The sequence below is a fragment of the Pongo abelii genome, chromosome 10 (assembly GCF_028885655.2).
Source record: "Pongo abelii isolate AG06213 chromosome 10, NHGRI_mPonAbe1-v2.0_pri, whole genome shotgun sequence".
NCBI classification, from domain to species: Eukaryota; Metazoa; Chordata; class Mammalia; order Primates; family Hominidae; genus Pongo; species Pongo abelii.
The window spans coordinates 66,284,456-66,306,134 of NC_071995.2; the positions used below are offsets into that span (position 1 = coordinate 66,284,456).

The window sequence follows — 21,679 nt, forward strand, 5'->3', positions numbered from 1 at the left end:
TAAATTATTTTGTAATTTGTGACTGTGACTTTTTAAGATTAAACAGATTTCTACTTATACTAAGATTAATGTGTTCTACATAGCAGAAAATGTCTGGAATTGTTGCAGGCAGTTTTAATTAGTGAATGAAAATAACCACTAAATCTGTATAATAAGGAGGGTCATCAGATATTTTTCTAGAAGCTTCTCTAATACAAAATATTCACTGTTTCTGAGTTTTATTTTTATTATTATTTAAGTAGTTACTGAAGAACTGTATATGTTGATATATGTCTCTACTATTCTGTATTTTTATATGTCTTCAAATTATTAAAATAAATCTGAATAAAATGTTTTGGGTCCCCACTTTTGATTCTGACTGATAAAAGAAACTGACATGTTGTTAGTGTATTGATCCATAATGTTTTTAAAGTCTTGGCAGCAAAAGAACAAAGCTGGAGGCATCACGCTACCTGACTTCAAACTATACTACCAGGCTACAGTAACCAAAACAGCATGGTACTGGTAACAAAACAGAGATATAGACCAATGGAACATAACAGAGCCCTCAGAAATAATACCACACATCTACAACCATCTGATCTTTGACGAACCTGACAAAAACAAGAAATGGGGAAAGGATTCCCTGTTTAATAAATGGTGCTGGGAAAACTGGCTAGCCATACGCAGAAAGCTGAAATGGGATCCCTTCCTTATATCTTATACGAAAATTAATTCAAGATGGATTAAAGACTTAAATGTTGGACCCAAAACCATAAAAACCCTACAAGAAAACCTAGGCAATACCATTCAGGACATAGGCATAGGCAAGGACTTCATGTCTAAAACACCAAAAGCAATGGCAACAAAAGCCAAAATTGACAAATGGGATCTCAGTAAACTAAAGAGCTTCTGCACAGCAAAAGAAACTACCATCAGAGTGAACAGGCAACCTACAGAATGGGAGAAAATTTTTGCAATCTACCCATCTGACAAAGGGCTAATATCCAGCATCTACAATGAACTCAAACAAATTTACAAGAAAAAAACAAACAACCCCATCAAAAAGTGGGTGAAGGATATGAACAGACACTTCTCAAAAGAAGACATTTATGCAGACAACAGACACATGAAAAAATGCTCATCATCACTGGCCATCAGAGAAATGCAAATCAAACCCACAGTGAGATACCATCTCACACCAGTTAGAATGGCGATCATTAAAAAGTCAGGAAACAAAAGGTGCAGGAGAGGATGTGGAGAAATAGGAACACTTTTACACTGTTGGTGGGACTGTAAACTAGTTCAACCATTGTGGAAGACAGTGTGGCGATTCCTCAAGGATCTAGAACCAGAAATACCATTTGACCCAGCCATCCCATTACTGGGTATATACCCAAAGGATTATAAATCATGCTGCTATAAAGACACATGCACACGTATGTTTATTACGGCACTATTCACAATAGCAAAGACTTGGAACCAACCCAAATGTCCATCAATGATAGACTGGATTAAGAAAATGTGGCACATATACACCATGGAATACTATGTAGCCATAAAAAAGGATGAGTTCATGTCCTTTGTAGGGACATGGATGAAGCTGGAAACCATTCTCAGCAAACTATCACAAGGACAAAAAACCAAACACCACGTGTTCTCACTCATAGGTGGGAATTGAACAATAAGAACACTTGGACACAGGAAGGGGAACATCATACCCCAGGGCCTGTTGTGGGGTGGAGGGAGAGGGGAGGGATGGCATTAGGAGATATACCTAATGTAACTGATGAGTTAATGGGTGCAGCACGCCAACATGGCACAAGTATACATATGTAACAAACCTGCACATTGTGTACATGTACCCTAGAACTTAAAGTATAATAAAAAAATTAAAAATACAAAATAAATAAATAAACAAAAAGTCTTGGCAGCAACGATTCATAGTAATTTATTTATTTTATTTATTTATTTACTTACTCATTTTTGAGATGGAGTCTTGCCCTGTCGCCCAGGCTGGAATGCAATAGCGCTATCTCGGCTCACTGCAATCTCCGCCTCCCGGGTTCAAATAATTTTCCTGTCTCAGCCTCCCGAGTAGCTGGGATTACAGGCACCCGCCACCACACCCAGCTAATTTTTGTATTTTTAGTAGAGATGGGGTTTCACCATGTTGGCCAGGCTGACCTCGAACTCCTGATCTCGTGATCCACCCACCTAGACCTCCCAAAGTGCTGGGAATTACAGGTGTGAGCCACCGCACCTGGCCAGTAATTGATTTAAATGATCATGCTAGGGTATTTGTTAGTGCCAGGTATATGTTTTCAAATTAGTGAAGCACTTCAGATGTTTCATCTTTGCAAAATTACAAGTTAAACTTCATATTACTCGTTCCTTGTGGAACCAAAATTTAGTATTGCCATACAACCTATTTTCGATTTTCTTTTGGTTTCCCCAGAACCTTAACTGTTTTGACCTGAATAGTTTTTTGACAGGAACATTGAATGCTAAGGTACTCACTGTGGGCAAATTTTTCCTGAGATACCCAAACTCTGACTATCATTGAAGTTATGAGTGTAAAGCGCCTACATCTTCCCATAATGTGTGGCATTTGGGTTAGTTTATATTTTCTTCTTAAAATTACAAAACTGAGTTTAATTTAATTCATCTTATTTAAAAAAAAACTTGCAGCAAACATAGGAAATCTTTGATATTGGGCACGCATTCATTCAGGGACCAACCTTGTCTATCTTTCCTTTCATCAGTAATTATCGTGGGTACTTTATCTCTGCATTTCCTGACTTAAAGCTGATAACATCTCCAATTCATGGTTACGCTAATATAGTTTGCATTTATCAGGTAATTAGTTCCACCTTCTAGAATAGCTGAGTCACAACACTGTAGTCAGTCTTTTTTCGCTTTACCACATAACGGAAATAGACAAATCATTTCAGCACCCCTACCTGAAACTGCCTCTGGGTAAGCTGAATGTAGGTCACAACTGATAGGTCTGTGATGAGAGGCCACGATTTCAGGGTACCCTGTCACCTGCTTGTTAGATTTAACCTTAGCCTGTCTAAAGGCTTTTTTTCTTGTTGTTTTAATGAAAATTTGCTGACATAATAAAACTAAACGTTTTGAAGTGAATAACATTTAAATAGTATATATGAAAACTTTACATATCTTATGCCATTTAATCTGAAAACTAAATTGGTGAGTTATCTTAATCTGCAAGATGAGGAATACAAGCTCAAAGTTCAACTGGCTTGCTCAAGGTGGAGTTAGGATTAGAACATAGGCTACTATAACCCCAAAGCCAGTTGTTCCCAAACTACCTATGAGAATCTGGAAGATTACACATATAGATTCCTAGGCCGTCTCCGCATAGTCTCCCTCTGTAAGTCTATTGTTATTTGTGGTTTGTTTTTATTTTCTAGGTGGACTTCAGCCAAGAAAATAAACTAAACCAAACCATTTTTATAAGCCAAGGAATATGTAAGTGGTATAATAAATATTAAAGCAGATTATCTTGAGCTGGCTTTCTGAAGTAGATTGTTTTCTCTGTCAGGCAAGTGATATGGAAAGTATTGCAGAGACTGAGGTAGTAGCTAGTGATGGGCTTGTAAACCGCCTCCCGGTAAATGGGAGAAGCCCTAATTTATGGCATCTGTTGATTTCAGTGGTATAAATACTGCCACCGTGGCCAATTGCTAACTGCTGATAACTTGAACAACTTGCTCACAACATTCTTATTTAATGATTGGCCCATGAGTCAGCTCCAGCATAACACTGGCATGTAGACTGTATACGGGAGAAACTGAACAATTTCCCAGCATTATCTAAATTGTCCATTATGTGGTTTGAATTGGGTAAACTCCCCAAACATTACCCTACCTGTTGGCCTCATGTTCTGATTTCCAAAGGTGGCTTAGTGTCCCCCAAGTCCTCATTTCTCAATTTCCAGATATGCTTTATATGGATATAGGGCAGAATGAAACTATGGGTGGAGACTAGTGGGTAGAGCACTTCGTAGAAGAGAAATGGATGCCATCTTTAAGATGACTGATCATTTGCTCTTACCTGCCACGTGGCAGGAGTTGCAGGATGGGGAGCTGCCTCCTGTATGAGAGCTTCAGGGTGGGAATGAAACATGACATATGATTTAAAGAAGCTTGGCTCTAAGCCTGAGAGCAAAGGGCTGGGTCTTTCTGTGCCTCCACTTGCCATGGGAGAAAGACACGTATGGTTAGATTGCAGAGCCAACATTAGCAAGAAAGTTCATCAGCACGGAGCTGAAGAGATCAGTAGCCTGCTTTTAGTCCATGAGTTAAGCTCATGGGGCAAGTTGGCTTCTCAGAGACCCCATGTGACCAGACTCATTGGTGCACAACCCTAGCTAGTCCAATGACACTGACTGTTGTTTGGCCTGGAGTAGTCTCTATCAGCAGAATCACCTTGGGAAACTGAGTAATGGTGGTTTGACAGACTGGGCCCTGAGCACACTAACATGACTACCACTATCAAAGTACCAAAAACATATTCCAAAACCAAATAGAAATAATTCTTGGATCATCTACCATTTTATATTATTTGTTCCTTTGGTAAACTTCCAGAAGTCAGGATATCTTCTGGATGTCTGATATGTGCATGCACAATTATAACAAAAATATATAATCCATCCTTGGGCTCCCTAAGTAGCCAACCTCAACACTGCTCTACATAAGGACAAGCTTGTTTTGAATATCAATTTGCTTTCATTCTGGTTGAATCCATTTGTACAATAATTCAATGCTCACATATTCTTTTTCCCGACTAGAAAAGGTAGACATCTATCTTCCAAGAAGGCAAAGTGGAAAATTAACTCCCAAATGAATCAACCAGAGAGAGAATTGAATCACAGTGGGACTTGCAATTTTAGCATACACACTTCAAAGGAGTTAGCGTGGGTGGATTTCGAGTAAGGAGACCTAGATTTAATTCACCAGCCTTCAGATCTTGGGCCAGTTATTTCATCTAAGTCCGTTTTCCCATCTGTAAAATGATATTTATACTTAAATCTCATGTTAACATTTCCTCCTATGTACCAAGCATATTTATCATGTTATTTATCCTTAATCGTCAAAACTATTCTTCAAGGGTTAATTTTGAGTTCAGAATTCCATGGGGATCCAGAGATGAGACCAGAAATTAACATGCGAAACCTCCCATGTATGTGTTTTGGTGCATTTTTATAAGGGCTCTCAAACACAGATACACTGAGAATCTCAACACCTGAGGTGAAGATGGGGGAGGGGCAGGGAAAAGAGCAGGTAGGTGTATGCATTTTAGAAAAACCTCCCGTTGCAGTTCTGCGGTTGGCTCCCCACTGTGGCTTGTGAGATATTAATTTAGACAGAAAGATCAAGCTACCAGTTTATAATATTTATTTGGGTATATACTTATACTCAAAGCAGAAGTTATATTCAAGGTGAATAAAAATTGAATTACCTGGATATTCTGCCGAGAAATGAAAGCACATATCTACACAAAGACTTGCACACCAATACTCATAGCAGTTTTATTCATTATAATCCCAAACTGAAAACAACCCCAAAGTCCACCAGCAAGTGAATAAAGAGGCAACATGCGCACCAAAACACGGATGACTCTCAAAAATATTACACTGAGTAAAAGCCAGGCATAAAGGATGGCTCCATTTACATAAAATTCCTGTAAACTAATTTATACCAACAGAAAGCAGATTATTGGTTGCCTTGGGGACCAGGGGTAGAAGGACAGACTGACTGCAAAAGAATATGAAGAAACTTTTGGGGTGATGGAAACATAATGCATCATGATTATGGTGTTAGTTTCACAGATGTGTACATCTAATCAAACTCACTGAGCTCTAATTTTTTTAAAAACTGCAGTTTAAAGTATGCCTTAATAAAACTAATAAAAATTTGAATTAGCAATCCCAGCTCCTGAATACTAGCAAATCTCAAGGGGCAGTTGTCACGTAATTAAGACTACTCACCAACACAAATCCATGTCTTCTGAGTTGCCCTTATTATGAGTGATAAAACACTACTGGGCCCTCAACCCTATTCTCTCCCCTGAGCCACTGAATAGGGTTTTTAACAGAAGCAGTCAATAACTGCAGAGCTAAATTGTTGCATAGAGACTGGGGTCATGACCTTGTCCCCATGAGAACTATATCCTAATCCATCTAACACCTGACAGATCAAGTTCATGTGGTTTGATTCACTCCAATGGGTGTACCCAGATTTTACATCCATAGCTTAGATAAAATAGACTGAGTTATGCAAAATTCCCTGCAAGCTAGCTCTAATTCCCTTCTTTACCATACATCAGTGGTCATCCATTGAAAACTCTGTCCTAACCAACTAGACTAACCAACCTTTGAGGAAGAGGCAAATATGTGTCTAGAGAGGTAAGTTCCAAACCTATTTTACAATTAACATTCCTCAGTTCAGATATGTATAGAAGCCAATTTGTGTTCTAAAGTCCAGTTATACTGTAATTTCAAACTTTTATTTTCATATTTAATGCCTTAGTAGCCCTTAATGAACAAACTAATTTAAAGGCCAGTGGAAGATAGGCAAATATTTGTATGCCTACAGTTCTTTAAAACTTCATGATAATGTAAGATCTTTAACAACCTTATTGTGAACCAATGATTTGCAAATGCACTTTTGACCAATTATCACTTTAGAACAGATTGTTCACTTGTTTTCTAACCAATAAGCATGAATATTCTGTATATTTTAGCTTCAGTACTTTCTATGTATTACTGTAAAGATTTTATGTAATATAGTTGTAAAATCCATATTTTTTAGAAACTTAAATTTATCATGATTTGCAAGATAAACAGTATGACAACAGAACATGTCCTGTGAGTGAAGAAATATATTTAAAAAGTTTTGTGTTAAATTTCTGTAAATGAGTCTGCCTTGGAAATTCTTTGTCCCACATTTGTGCGAAAATATCACAGACTTGGCTCCATTCCATTCTGACAGCTGCAAAACAAGTAGAACTTTTCATTAACCTGTTAGGAGTAGAATTCTTCTACGCGATAATTATTTGTTCCATGTAATAACTTTCTGGAAAAGCCAAACACGCTTGATCAATTTTTATTTCAAAATGTCTACAAAGTTTTAATTCTCCATTATACAGGTAATTTTTCAAAATCTAGACATTATTCAAATGTAAGCCAAAGTCCTTACACAAATAGAATACACTCAAAGATCAAAAATATACATATCTTTCAGCAAACTTTGTTACATAAATAAGAAAAATATATACAGCTGGTGTTTTCAAAGTACAATTATCTTAACACTGCAAACACGTATAGAAGGAACTAAAATAAAAAGAAACACTACAGCAAAGGTTAAAGGAACAACAAATTCATTTTACAACATCATCAATTACAAAGATACATATATCAAATCTTAGGGGAATATATACCTCACACTGGGATCTTAACTTTTACTCCACTTTGTTTATTTTTTTAGAATATTCTCTGGATAGGTGAAAATCTATCCATGACACCTATTACAAAAGTTACAACATGTGAAGAACTCAAAAATCTAGGTCTTTGTACTCTGGGATAGATGTAAAAATAATTCTTTAAAAGTTAAATTTGTATAAGCCTATGTTAACAATTTCCAAGTAAACTGTTCTATTGGAAATTAAATATTTCAAAGTAGAAAGTGTTAGGAAAAAATTCAAACACTCAAAAAATTTTAACACAGTAAGCAATAAAGAAAAATTTTGCCAACGTTTCCTTAGATAAAGGCAACTCAACTAGGTTTATGTTATACCCCAGAAATTCTCCTTCCTCTTCTTAGCTCGTGCCAGAGTTTGAAAAGCCCGGAGACTAGAAGCTGCAGAGCGAGCAGAAATCTCAGACAATCTGTCCTCATCTGCAATGAAAAATTCCCGAGATTATATTCAGTGCCAAAAATATCTATTAAATAAATATTATGTTTTATATAACAGAAAATTAAAAGCATCAAACTGTGTTATCAATGTCAAGTTAGTCAGGAAAAAAAGTAATCTACTGAAACGTAAGATACTACCATTCTCATGATACCGCACAGTAGTTTTCCAGGTTTATCATATATAGAAATCAAACCTTTTAACGTTAAAATTTAACGTTACATTTTGTTCCTTCCTGAAATCCCGTCATTAACAGAGCACATGGCCTATGATTTCAGTATTACTTGAAAATAATTCATCATAATACTGTTTTATCCCACTTTAAAAAGCACAGCTATTCTGAGCAAAAAGCTTTTCTACATTTTTTAAAAACAAAATGCCATACCTTAACATGGTATTTACATCACATTTCTAAAATAATCTCATTAAATGCAGAAATAATGTTTGATTTTAATATGCTACCCTTCATTAATACTGAAATTCCTCATTCTGAGTAAGCAAATCTTTTATAAGGTTATTTATAGACACTATTCTTCCATTAGAAAGAAAACAGGACTGGATTCAAAGTTGCCAGACATTTGCATTTCAAAACATACAACTTGATTTCTAGCTCAATGAATTATAACAAAAAGTCCTAAACCTGCTAAACGGAAAGAAAGTCTTTAATGTATGATACAGAGTATGAAATTTAAATTTACTTCCAATTCAAAATTTATAAGTTCAGTAATTCCATACTTCTTAGGATGAATTAAAGTAGTGATTCAATTATTCATATTGAATTCAAGTTCCTCCTGCCACTATTATAAGCAAATAAATGTCAGAATAAAAACTACAAAAGGCTGGGCATGGTGGCTCACGCCTGTAATCCCAGCACTTTGGGAGGCCGAAGCAGGCGGATCACAAGGTCAGGAGTTTGAGACCATCCTGGCCAACATGGTGAAACCCCATCTCTACTAAAAATACAAAAATTAGCCAGGTGTAGTAGCAGATGCCTGTAATCCCAGCTACTTGGGAGGCTGAGGCAGGAGAATTGCTTGAACCCGGGAGGCGGAGGCTGCAGTGAGCGAAGATCATGCCACTGCACTCCAGCCTGGTGACAGAGCAAGACTCTGTCTCAAAAACAAAACAAAATGAAACAACAAAAAAGAATAATGTCAATTTTCTCTAATCATGTATTTGTTTGACCATGGAAAATTGACAAAAATATATAGGCATTTTTTAAAAAGATGGATGTAACACTAGGCCAAATTCCTAAGCCCCCAACTAGACAAGGTGGAAAAAGAGAAAGAACACTTACCTCAGCTGTGATGTTAGGCACAATCTTTTATTATATGTTTGCCCTAGAACAGTTTTTTACCACTTTACTCCCAGCTTACTCATTTGTAATGGGGGTAATTTCACTCCCCCTCACAGGGTTTCAAGTATCTAATGAAATATCTGTGGAAGTACTTCATAAGCTATAAAGTGCTAATCAAATGTAAAGCCATTATATTATCATAGACTAGAACTCAAACTTTTATGTTATGTGACTACTGAAATACCTTCATCATTAAAGGCTTCATGCTGAGGTAACCGCAAATTGTTCATCCTTGCTTTTCTCACTTAAAACAAAAAGGCAGAAGAAATTATCCTTCAAAAGCCACTGAACAGCTTATCTCAATTATATACTAAACTCTTAGTAAAAGTAGGCTGTCATAAATTTTATTAATTATCAAACCTACATGTGAGTGAAGGTTTAAGAAATGAAAAAGATTTTATTAATTAATTTTATATCTTAATAGAAATTACCATAAAAGGGCCATTCATAATTTATAATGCACTTAGCAAGCATGTAAACAAACTATGGATAACTTCTTAATATTATTTCCAATGATAATATTGATCTATTCTAACTTTAAAGAAATGTAGTAGGCTTCTGATTAGAGATGGTAAATTAAATATACACATTTACAAGAAAAACAAACTCATAGGACAAAGAGAATGGGAGCAAATAAGACAGCAAGAAACTTTTTGGAACATGGAAAGCAAATGGAAGAGCAGTGAGTGTATAACTATACCCAAGTAAGTGGAAGTTGTGGAAGTTTAAGCCAGCAGAAGAGTGAAACCAAGAAACAACCAACTTGTTCCCCTGATGGCTCTGGGTTTGGGCGTACTGAGTACCACTGAAAGCTGGAGTGAAGGGAAGACTGAACCAGGAAGCTGGCTAAATATCTCTTTACAGAAATAGTTACTATGCCAGGTCCTCCTTTAAATTTGCACAGCTGGGTTCCCTGTTTCCCAAAGAGGCATGGAAGTTTCGTCTCTAAAATTTACCAGAGATACTTTGATTGAAGGATACCAGGTTCAACTGTGGGCAGGGGTACTGTATTCAAAACAGAGGCATTATATATATCATTTACCTCTTCAAAGAGATAAAACATTCCATCCATGAAATAAGAATGGGATGCTGTATAAAAGGAATATGCAATGCTTAAAAAATTCTTAGAAATTAAAAAGAGCAAAAATCTTTTTAAAAAACTAACAGACAGCATGTGGAGAGTCAAAGAGTGGACCCACCTAACCCAGCCCCTGCCTGGCTGTGCCCTTCCACAGCTTAACAAAAACGACATAAACTTTTGGGAGTTTTATAACCCTGCCCAGCTGTGAGAAGCCAGAATACCTCCCCTGGGCAACACAGGGCAAGCTCAAATACCACTGCTACTACTGCAGCTGGTGCTCTTTTGCAAGCAGCACCTCCTGATTAGAGGCCAACTGACACAGTCCATTATATCATCTCTAGGTAGAATAACGCTGTGCCCAGAATGGAGAAAACCAGTGCCTGACCTCAGCTATCACCACTGCCTGCAACACCCTAGCTGACCAGTGGTCCTGAATCTGTCTACGTGACAAGTTCACAACTATTATAACCAACATGCAAGAAAGCCAGCACCCTAAGCCTATCTACAACCAAGGAATCTCAGGAGTCCCAGATCTTTCAACTGGTGGGAAGTTTCTTTCAGCAGAGACACAATTGCAGTGCTAGGCTCAGCAGGAAGTCTACCCCATCACCCCAACAGTCAGGCAGGCTGAGTGCTCATGAAGGGTCTTGGAGAAGGGGTCTTCTTTCCCCTTGTCCACCACTGCAGACACAGCTGGGACTTCTCCCACAGGACTCGGTATGAGTGTGCCTATAGACAGCCTTCCTGGAACACTTTAGGGTGACTGCTTCCCCACAGGAGGAGCACTCCCCAGATGCAGGCTTGCATGAGACGCAGAGTCACAATTCCTATCTACTTGGATAACTCTCACCCTTCACCCTGATAAGACCTCACTGCATCTAACTGAGAGCTCCCCCAGCCACCTTCATCAAGGCTGGGACCTGTGCCCACCAGTGGGTATTGCATTCACCCACCTGCCTTAGCCACAATAAGTTCCTACCCAGGGATACCTTCCCTAATGGCCTGAAGCCTGAACTATCAACTCAGTAAACAAAATATTGGAGAAAAATTAAATAAATAAAAAAGTACACACCACAGGGGAATGAGATAAGCTTCAAGAGACCTCTGCCATTCCAACCCCACAGGAGACAGTGAACTTGCCCACACACTGAGTACACAGCTACTACAACCAGCATCTGAGGACGCCATCATACAAAGACTCTCTATAACCAAAGAACTTATAAAGACTCTTCACCCCTAAAAGCAACAAGAACCAAATTAAACTATAACAAATTATAATCCTTAAAGTCACATTCTTAAGAGGGGAAAAAAATTTAAAAAAAAACACACAGTCAAATCAAAAATAAATTTGAGAACAATTAGAACAGTCTACCCAAAAAAGAAGGAACCAGAAAGTAATTCTAGTAATATGACAAAACAGGGTTCTGTAACACCCTCAAAAGATCACACTCGCTCTCCAGTAACTGATCCAAACCAAGATGAAATCTTTGAAATACCAGATAACAAATTCAGAAGGTTGATTATTAAGCTACTCAAGGAGCTACCAGAGAAAGATGAAAACCAACATAAAGAAATTTAAAAAAAAATTCAGGATATGAATGAAAAATTTCCCAGAGAGATAGATATCATAAAGAAAACACAATCAGAACATCTGGAAATAAAAAACACACTTAGAGAAATACAAAATGTAGTGGAAAGTTTCAAAAATAGACTAGAAAAAAGTAGAAGATAGCTGCATGCCAGGTCCAAGGGGGGGGAAAAAGCAGAAAAAAGAATTTCAGAGCTCAAAGACAAGGCTTTTGAATTAACCCAATCAAACAAAAATAAAAAAGAATCAAATGAAATAAACAAAGTCTCCAAGAAATATAGGATTATGTAAACAACCAAATGTAAGAATAAATGGTGATACTGAGGGAGAAGAACAGGCTAAAAGTTCGGAAAACTCATTTGAGGGAATAATTGAGGAAAACTTCCCTGGCCTTGCTAGAGATTTAAATATCCAAATACAAGAAGCTCAATGAACTCTTAGGAACTTCATTGCAAAAAGATCACCACCAAGGCACATAGCCGTCAGGTTATCTAAAGTCAACATGAAGGAAAGAATTCTAACAGCTGTGAGGCAAAAAGCATCAGGTAACTTACAAAAGAAAAACTATTAGACTAACAACAGACTTCCCAGCAGAAACCTTACAGGGCAGAAGGCATTGGGGTCCTATCTTTAGCCTCCTTAAACAGAATACCTATCAGCCAAGAATTTTGTTAGTTTAGCAAAACTAAGTTTCATAAATGAAGGAGAAATAAAGTCTTTTTCAGACAAACAAATGCTGAGGAATTTGTCACTACCAGACCAGCACTACAAGAAATGCTAAGTAGGAGTTCTAAATTTTGAAACAAAAGCTTGATATGCAACAAAACAGAACCTCCTGAAAGCTTAAAACTCACAAGGCCTATAAAACAACACAACGGAAAAAACAAAGTATCTAAGTAACAACTAACATAGTGAATAGAACAGTACCTCACATCTCAATATTAACATTGAACGTAAATGGCCTATATGCTCCACTTAAAAATGGAACGGCAGAATGGATTAAAAACCACAAACCAAATATCTAACGCACAAAGATTCATATAAACTCAAGGTAAAGGGGTAGGAAAAGATATTCCATGCAAATGGAAACCAAAAAGCAGGAGTCTTATATCAGGCAAAACAGACTTTAAAGCAACAACTATTTAAAAAAAGACAAAGGTCATCATATAATGATAAAAAGGTCAATCCAACAAGAAGATATTACAGTCAGTCCTAAATTTATATGCACCTAACACTGGAGTTCCCACATTCATAAAACAATTACTACTAGACCTAAGAAATGAAGTAGACAGCAACATAATAATAGTGAGGGACTTCAATACTCCACTGACAGCACTAGACAGATCGTTAAGACAAAGTCAACAAAGAAACAATGGACTTAAACAATACTCTAGAACAAATGGACTTAACAGATATTTACAAAACATTCTACCCAACAATTGTAGAATATACATTCTTCTCATCATTTCACATGGAACATTTTCCAAAATAGACCCCATGACAAGCCACAAAACAAGTCTCAATAAATTTAAGAAAATCATACCAATTATCTTCTCAGACCACAGTGGAATAAAACTAGAAATCAACTCCAAAAGGAACCCTCAAAAACTATACAAATACATAGAAATTAAGTAATCTGCTCTTGAATGATTTTGGGGTTAACAATGAAATCAAGATGGAAATTCAAAAATTCTTTGAAATGAGTAATAGTGACACAAGTTATCAAAACCTCTCGGATACAGCAAAAGCAATGCTAAGAGAAAAGTTTATAGCATTAAATGCCTACCTTAAAAAGTCTGAAAGAGCATAAACTGACAACCTAGTATCACACCTCAAGGAACTAGAGAAACAGGAACACCATGGAATACTAATCCGCCATTAAAAGGAATGAAATAATGTCTTTTGCAGCAACTAAGATGGAGGTGGAGGTTATTATTCTAAATTAAGTAACTCAGGAATGAAAAATCAAATACTGCATGTTCTCACTTATCAGTGGGAGCTAAGCTATGAGGACACAAAGACATACAGAGTGATATGACAGACTGTGGGGACTTGGGGTGGGGGAAGGGATAAAAGTCTACATATTGGGTGCAGTGTACACCGCTTGGGTAACAGGTGCATTAAAATCCAGAATTCACCACTAAAGAATATATCCATGTAACCAAAACTACCTGTACCCCAAAAGCTATTGAAATAAAAATTTTTAAAAACAGAAAAGATAGAAGATAAAAATTAGTAACCCTTTCAAATTTAAAGAGAGAGTTGGAAAATAGGAGAGGTAAGATAAAAAATAAAATCATACCCAATATCTGAATAGGAGCCCTAGAAAGAGGAAATAGAGAAAAGAGAGAATTTTTTTTTTTTTTTTTTTTTTTGGCTCCCAGACTTAAGCAATTCTCATGCCTCAGCCTCCCAAGTAGCTGGAATTACAGGTGTGCACTAACACACCCAGCTAATTTTTTTGTAGTAGAGACAGGGTTTCATCATGTGACCCAGGCTGGTCTCAAATTCCTGGCCTCAAATGATCCGCCTGCCTTGGCCTCCCAAAGTGCTGGGATTACAAACATGAGCCACTATGCCTGGCCAGGAGAGGAAATTTTTGACTGAATAATTCAAGAAAATGTTCCAGAAGTGAGATTTTTCCAGATTGAAACGTCTATGGAGTACCAGCAAAATGAATTAAAAAAAAAAATACTCTCTCAGAGGCACATCATAAAATTTCAGAACATTAGATATGAACAGAAGATCCCAAAAGCTGCCAGAAAGAAAACACCACATATAGAAGATCCAGAATAAAAGGAGCATCTGACTTCTTAACATTAACGATGGAAGCTAGAAAAGAGCTGAGCAATGCCTACTAACACTAAAGGAAAGTCATTTCTGACCGTGAATTCTACACCCAGGCAACATGTGGCAATGTCTGGAGACATTTTTGGTTGTCACATCCAGAGAAGAGGTGCTACTGGCATCTATCTAGTGGATTCCCTGTATGTGTATGAATAAGAACTTGAGAGATATCTCACACATATATAACAGCAAAAAGTGAACTTAGGTGCAGCACAATTGGTCCCAAGGAGGGATTTTTCCTATTTAAAGAAATTTAATTAATACATTAACCAAAAATACTAAATAACTGATTTATTAACATAAAATGCATTCTTAGCCTTTGTACCTATCAGTATAACACTTTATTTTAAAAGACAAAAAATTAAAACCAAAATAATTACCATTGTGCTGAAACTCTGGATCTCTGAGAGAGCCCTGAATTCGACGAGAGGGATACCAGTAGGATGGAACATGTGGTGGAGAAGGCGACTGTCCAGGGGGATTTGTTGGGTATTCTGGAATTTTTGAAACTGGAAGAGTTGCCTCAGCAAATTTGGGGATATTGTCTTCAGAATCTTCCCGCAAAGGCAGAGGATCAACTGTTTTTATACCAGCAGCTGGAGAAGTCAGTAGGGATACAGCATGACTTTCTTTCTAAATGACCAAAAAAAAAAAAAAAAAAAAAAGATGCCTATGTGTAGATATGTAAATAAATAAGCCAAACATTTAAATCCAAAAAATATAACCAAAAAGCAGAAGGAGAAATATGAGAGAATTTATGCAACCTCTATGTGGGGAAGATATGATTATAGACAAACAGACTTGGCTATATAAACAAAATACGTAGACATTTTAAAAATTAAAAGAAAAACGCAGAACTTGGAAAAAATATACAACTTTTATGACTGACAATGAATTATCATTGCTACATAAGTATTTCTTTAAAAGCAGTAAGAAAAATATAAACCTAATTAAAAAGCAGAAAAAGGGTATGAATAAGCAATTCATATAATGTACACACAAATCACAAACAGCAAACGTATTCTACCTTACTAATGATCAAATAATTATAAAATGAAAGCACTGAGATATTAATTTTTCACGTACCAAATTTCAAAAATTAATTTTTAAAAGAACAATGATACCAGAGCTGGCAAGGATGTAGAGAAACTGGCAATCTCATGGACTGCTATTGGGAGTACAATCTTTCTGGGGGGCTGGCAAAACATAGCAGAAGCCTTAAAATTTAGTGTTCTTTGATTTCATTGACTACACAATAATACTTGAGGAGTAGTTACAAACACAAAATAATATAAACAAAAATGTAGCTACGGATGGATTTCTTTACAATATTTCTTCAAAATAGATTAAGAAACAACAATAGAAATCTGAATAAAAATTAGATTTTAACAATAAGCATCTGGTTTTAAAAAACTACGGTGTAACTATAGATTACACATGTCTCCATAAAAATAAGATTATGAATATTTCATGATGTGAAAATATGTTAACGGTGCTAAAAATAGATTATAAAACCTTTCTACAGTATGATAAATAAATAACCAAATATACTAACACATATATACCTAAATACCTCAAAAATTTAACAGTGGATGTCCCTGAACAGTACATGTGAGATATTTACCTTCTTTTTTAGTTTGCTCAGTATTTGCTGTTTTCCACAGTGACTATATATCACTGTCCTAAAAGTCACTAACAATTTTACTTTTTAAAAGAAGGCAGCTAGCTGGACACACTGGGTCATGCCTGTAATCCTAGCAATTTGGGAGGCCAAGACGGGAGGATCATTTCAGGCCAGGAGTTCAAGATCAGCCTGGCCAACAGGGTGAAACCCATCTCTAATAAAAATAACAAAAATTAGCCGGGTGTGGTGGAACACACCTGTAATCCTGGATACTTGAGTGGCCAAGGCACAAGAATTGCTCAAGCTGGGGAGGCAGAGATTGCAGTGAGCCATGATTGCATCACGGCACTCCAGCCAGGAAACGGAGAGAGACTGTCTCAAAAAATAAAAATAAAAATAGTCCAGGTGCAGTGGCTCATGCCTGTAATCCTAGCACTTTGGGAGGCTGAGATGGGAGGATCACTTTAGGCCAGGAGTTTGACCAGCCTGGTCAACACAGCAAGACCCCATCTCTATTTATTAAAAAAAAAAAATTTAAATTAAATTAAAAACAAAACAAGGCAAACCAGTAAAATCAAATACAGTTCCAAACTTTCCTGATTATTTCTTGTAATTGTTGCCTTCACTTATTATCTTTGATACTATCAATTTGACATTCAAAACATTGCTTTCTAAACTTACATATTTTCTGTGATTGTAGAGCTTATTGCTTCAAAGTGGCCTAGGGCTGTTGGTCTCAACCAATAAACATACTTCAAATCAATATGTAGGATAAAACCACATATCTTCCACTTGCTTTCCTTTTTAAACAAGTATCACTTAGTACAATACAAATAATTCCAAAGAGAAATTGTTCTTTTTTTTTTTTCCTTTTTCTATATATATGAACAAAATTTGTGATCTCTGTCAAATTGGTTTTACAATTGCTGAAAATACTGGGGAGAAACCTGTAAAATAAAAGACATGGGGTTCCCAGGTTTAACACAACTGATTCTGCGATCTGTTTTTGAGCCTAAAGCCTCCAAAGGCCAATAGACCTCACTGCTCTACTCAGCCCTGTGTACAGCAGTTCTCCACTGAGGAGCCACAGTGACTTGATTCACCCTGTGAATCATATCCTATTTGCTTTGTTGCTTCTGATATTCCAGAGGTTTCCCAGTGACATTAGAATATCATCCAAGAGAATAAACCCTCCTTGATTATAATGAATTATCTTTTTGATGTGCTGCTGGATTCAGTTTGATAGTATTTTGTTGAGGATTTTTGTGTCTACGTTCATCAGGAATATAGGTCTACAGTTTTCTTTTTGTTGTTGTTGAGTCCTTGCCAGATTTTGGTATCAGGATGATACTGGTTTCATAGAATGTGTTAAGGAGAAATCCTTTCTCCTTGATTTTGGGAAATAGTTTTAGCACATAAACATAATTAAAAACAAAAACCATATGATCATCTCAATACATGTAGAAAAAGCATTTGATAAAGTCCAATATCCCTTCATGATAAAAATCCTCAACAAACTAGGCAATGAAGGAACATACCTCTCAAAATAATAAGAGCCATCTATGACAAACCCACAGCCAATATCGTACTGAATGGGCAAAAGCTGGAAGCATCTCCCCAAGAACAGGACAAAGATGCCCACTCTCACCACCTCTAATCAACATAGTACTGAAAGTCCTACCCAGAGCAATTGGGCAAGAAAAAGAAACAAAAGGTATCTAAATAGAAAAAGAGGAAGTCGAATTATCTCTATTCACTCACGATAAAATTCTAAACCTAAAAAAACCCTAACAATCCCTCCAAAAGACCTGATAAATGACTTTAGTAAAGTTTCAGGATACAAAAATTAACGTGCAAAAATCAGTAGCATTTCTACACACCAATAATTCAAGCTGAGAACCAAATCAAGGATACAGTCCTGTTACAATGGCCCCCCAAAAATAAAGTACCTAGGAACACAGCTAACCAAGGTGAAAGATCTCCACATGAACTACAAAACACTGCTGAACGAAATTATAGATGACACAAACAAATGGAAAAGCATTCCACGCTCATGGCCTGGAAGAATCAATATTGTTAAAATTGCCATACTGTCCAAAGTAACTTACAGATTCAATGCAATTCCTATCAAATTACCAATGTCATTTTTCACAGAATTAGAAAAAGCAGTTCTAAAATTCATATGGAAGCAAAAAAAAAAAAAAGGGCCAAAAGCAATCCTAAGCAAAAACAGAAAAAAGAAAAAAAAAAAAGAACAAAGTTGGAGGCATTACATTACTTGACTTCAAACTATACTATAAGGTTACAGTAACCAAAACATCATGGTACTGGTAAACAAACAGACACATAGACTAATGGAACAGAAAAGAGAACTCAGAAATAAAGCCATACACCTACAGCTATCTGATCTTTAACAAAGATGACAAAAAAAAATGAACAATGGAAAAAGCACACCCTGTTCAATAAATGGTGCTGGGAAAACTGGCTGGCCATATGTAGAAGAATGAAATTGGACCTCTATCTCTCACCATACACAAAAATTAACTCAAGATGGATTAAAGACTTAAATGTAAGACCTCAAAGTACAAAAATCCTAGAAGAAACCCTAGAAAAAACTCTACTGGACATTGGCTAAGGCAAGGAATTTATGACTAAGTACTCAAAAACAAATGTAACAAAAAAACAAATTGACAATTGGGACTTTATTAAACTACAGAGCATTTGCACAGCAAAAGAAACTATCAACAGAGTAAACAGACATCTTACAGAATGGGAGAAAATATTTGCAAACTACATACCTGACAAAGGACTAATATCCAGAATCTATAAGGAACTTAACAAGAAAAACACAATTCCATTAAAAAGTGGGTGAAGGACATGAACAGACACTTCTTAAAAGAAGACAAAGCAACTAACAAACATGAAAAAATGCTCAACATCACTAATCACCAGAGAGATGTAAATCAAAACCATAATGAGATATCATCTCACACCAGTCAGAATGACTATTACCAAAAAGTCAAAAAATAACAGATGTTGGCAAGGATGCAGACAAAAGGAAATGCAACCCCTTTGGAAAGCAATATGAAAACTCCTCAAACAACTAAAATTAGAACTACCATTCAACCCAGCAACCTCACTACTGGGTATCTACCCAAAGGAAATCATTCTACGAAAAAGACCTGCACTTATAGGTTTATTCCAGCACTATTCACATTAGCAAACTCATGGAATCAGCCTAGGTGCCCATCAATAGTGGATTAGATAAAGAAAATGTAGTACATATACACATCATAGAATACTGCGCAGCCATAAAAAGGAATGAAATCATGTCCACTGCAACAACATGGATGCAGCTGGAGGCCATTATTCTAAGTGAATTAACACAGAAACATGAAGTCAAATACTGCATATTCTCATTTATAAGCGGGAGCTAAACAAGAGGTACACATAACATAAAGATGGAAACAGACACTAGCAACTACAAAAGGGGGAAGAGAAGGAGGGGTGCAAGGGTTGAAAACCTACCTATTGGGTACAATGTTCACTATTTGGGTGATGGGTTCAATAGAAGCCCAAACCCCAGCATTACACAATATATCAGTGCAACAAACTTGCACATGAACGCTCTGAATCTAAAATAAAATTCAGGCTGGGCACAGTGGCTCAAGCCTGTAATCATCCTACCACTTGGGGAGGCCAAGAAGGGAGGACTGCTTGAACCCAGGAGTTTGAGAACAGCCTGGCAACACAGTGAGACCCCAACTCTACAAAAATTTTTTTTTAAAAATTAGCAGGCATGGTGGCACATATCTGTGGTCCCAGCTACTCAGGAGGCTGAGGTGGGAGGATTGCCTAAGCCCAGGAGGTTGGGGCTACAATGAGCCATGACTGCACCACTGCACTCCGGCCTGGGCAACAGAGCAAGACCTTGTCTCAAAAAGCAAAAAATGGGCCAGATGTGGTGGCTGTAACCTGTAATCCAAGCACTTTGGGAGGCTGATGCAGGTGGATCACTTGAGGCCAGGAGTTCAAGATCAGCCTGGCCAACACAGCAAAACCACATCTCTACTAAAAATACAAAAATTAGCCAGATGTGGCAGCAGGTGCCTGCAGTCCCAACTATTTGGGAGGCTGAGGCATGAGAACTGCTTGAGCCTGGAAGGCAGAGGTTGCAGTGAGCCAAGATCACACCACTATACTCCAGCCTGGGCAACAGACTGAGACCCTGTCTCAAAAAAAAAAAAAGTGAATATAAAATTAAATTTAAAAAAAAAAAAGAATAACATCTAACATCCTTACTCGGCCTCCCTTTCTAATCTCATTTCCTGCCCTCACCCCTTCCCTCTCCAGGCTCCAGCCACACTCTTAATCTCTCTGGGTTCTTGCCCTAGGGAAGAACACTTGCACTGTTCTTTTTTTTTTTTTTGAGATGGAGTCTCACTCTGTCGCCCAGGCTGGAGTGCAGTGGCATGATCTCGGCTCACTGCAACCTCCGCCTCCCGGATTCAGGCAATTCTCATGCCTCAGCCTCCCAAGTAGCTGGGATTATAGGCATGCACCACCATGTCCAGCTAATTTTTGTAATTTTAGTAGAGACAGGGTTTCACTGTGTTGGCCAGGCTGATGTTGAACTCCTGACCTCAAATGATCCACCTGCCTTGGCCCCCCAAAGTGCTGGGATTACGGGCGTGAGCCACTGCGCCCGGCCCCTGTTCTTTCTAACTGGAAAACAATCTCTGCCCCAGATCTCTGCATGGGCACCTTCCTCATCAGTCAGGTCTCAGCTAAAATGTCATCTCCTTAGAGGTGCCTGTCCTGATGGCCCAAATTAAAGCTGTCTTACCCATCCCTTAGAGATCCGTAGTTTTATTTAATTCACAGCGCTTACTACTATGTGAAATTATTTTCTTAAAAAATTGTCTATTCCTCCCAATGAAAATGTAAGCTTCATGAAGGCAGGGATTTTGACTTGATTATCAATAAATCCCCAGGTCCTAGTACAGTGCCTGGCACTTGGTAAGAGCCTATTAAATACCAAATTGAATGAATGAAAATAAAACTACCCTCCAAAGAGGCTCCTTGTCCAGAGTTCTCTTGCTCAGTGCATGGTACCTCCATCAATCTTGTTGGGCAAGCCAGAAACTTAGCAGGCATCCCTGTCTCTCATCCCCCATTATCCAACCCAGCATCAACCTTAACATTGTTCCCCTTACACAATTGTGCAGTTTCATCCACTTCTGTCTATTCCTACCCTCCTTC

At 37.3% G+C, this 21,679-nt stretch overlaps 1 protein-coding gene across 7 annotated transcripts in view; it reads right to left on the reverse strand.

The window, feature by feature from the left end:
• Positions 1–5,387: 5,387 nt before the first annotated feature.
• The window catches only part of MDM1 (Mdm1 nuclear protein), a 40,013-nt gene continuing 23,721 nt past the window's right edge, over positions 5,388–21,679 (reverse strand). For 2 of the 7 annotated variants that reach the window (XM_009248002.3, XM_054526342.1), the window contains exons 12-14: positions 15,174–15,426; positions 9,462–9,521; positions 7,097–7,904 (exon numbers count right to left, since the gene is read on the reverse strand). In XM_009248002.3, the coding sequence (XP_009246277.3) occupies positions 7,792–7,904; positions 9,462–9,521; positions 15,174–15,426 (426 nt within the window). In that variant the 3' untranslated portion in view covers positions 7,097–7,791. 7 annotated transcript variants of the gene reach the window in all.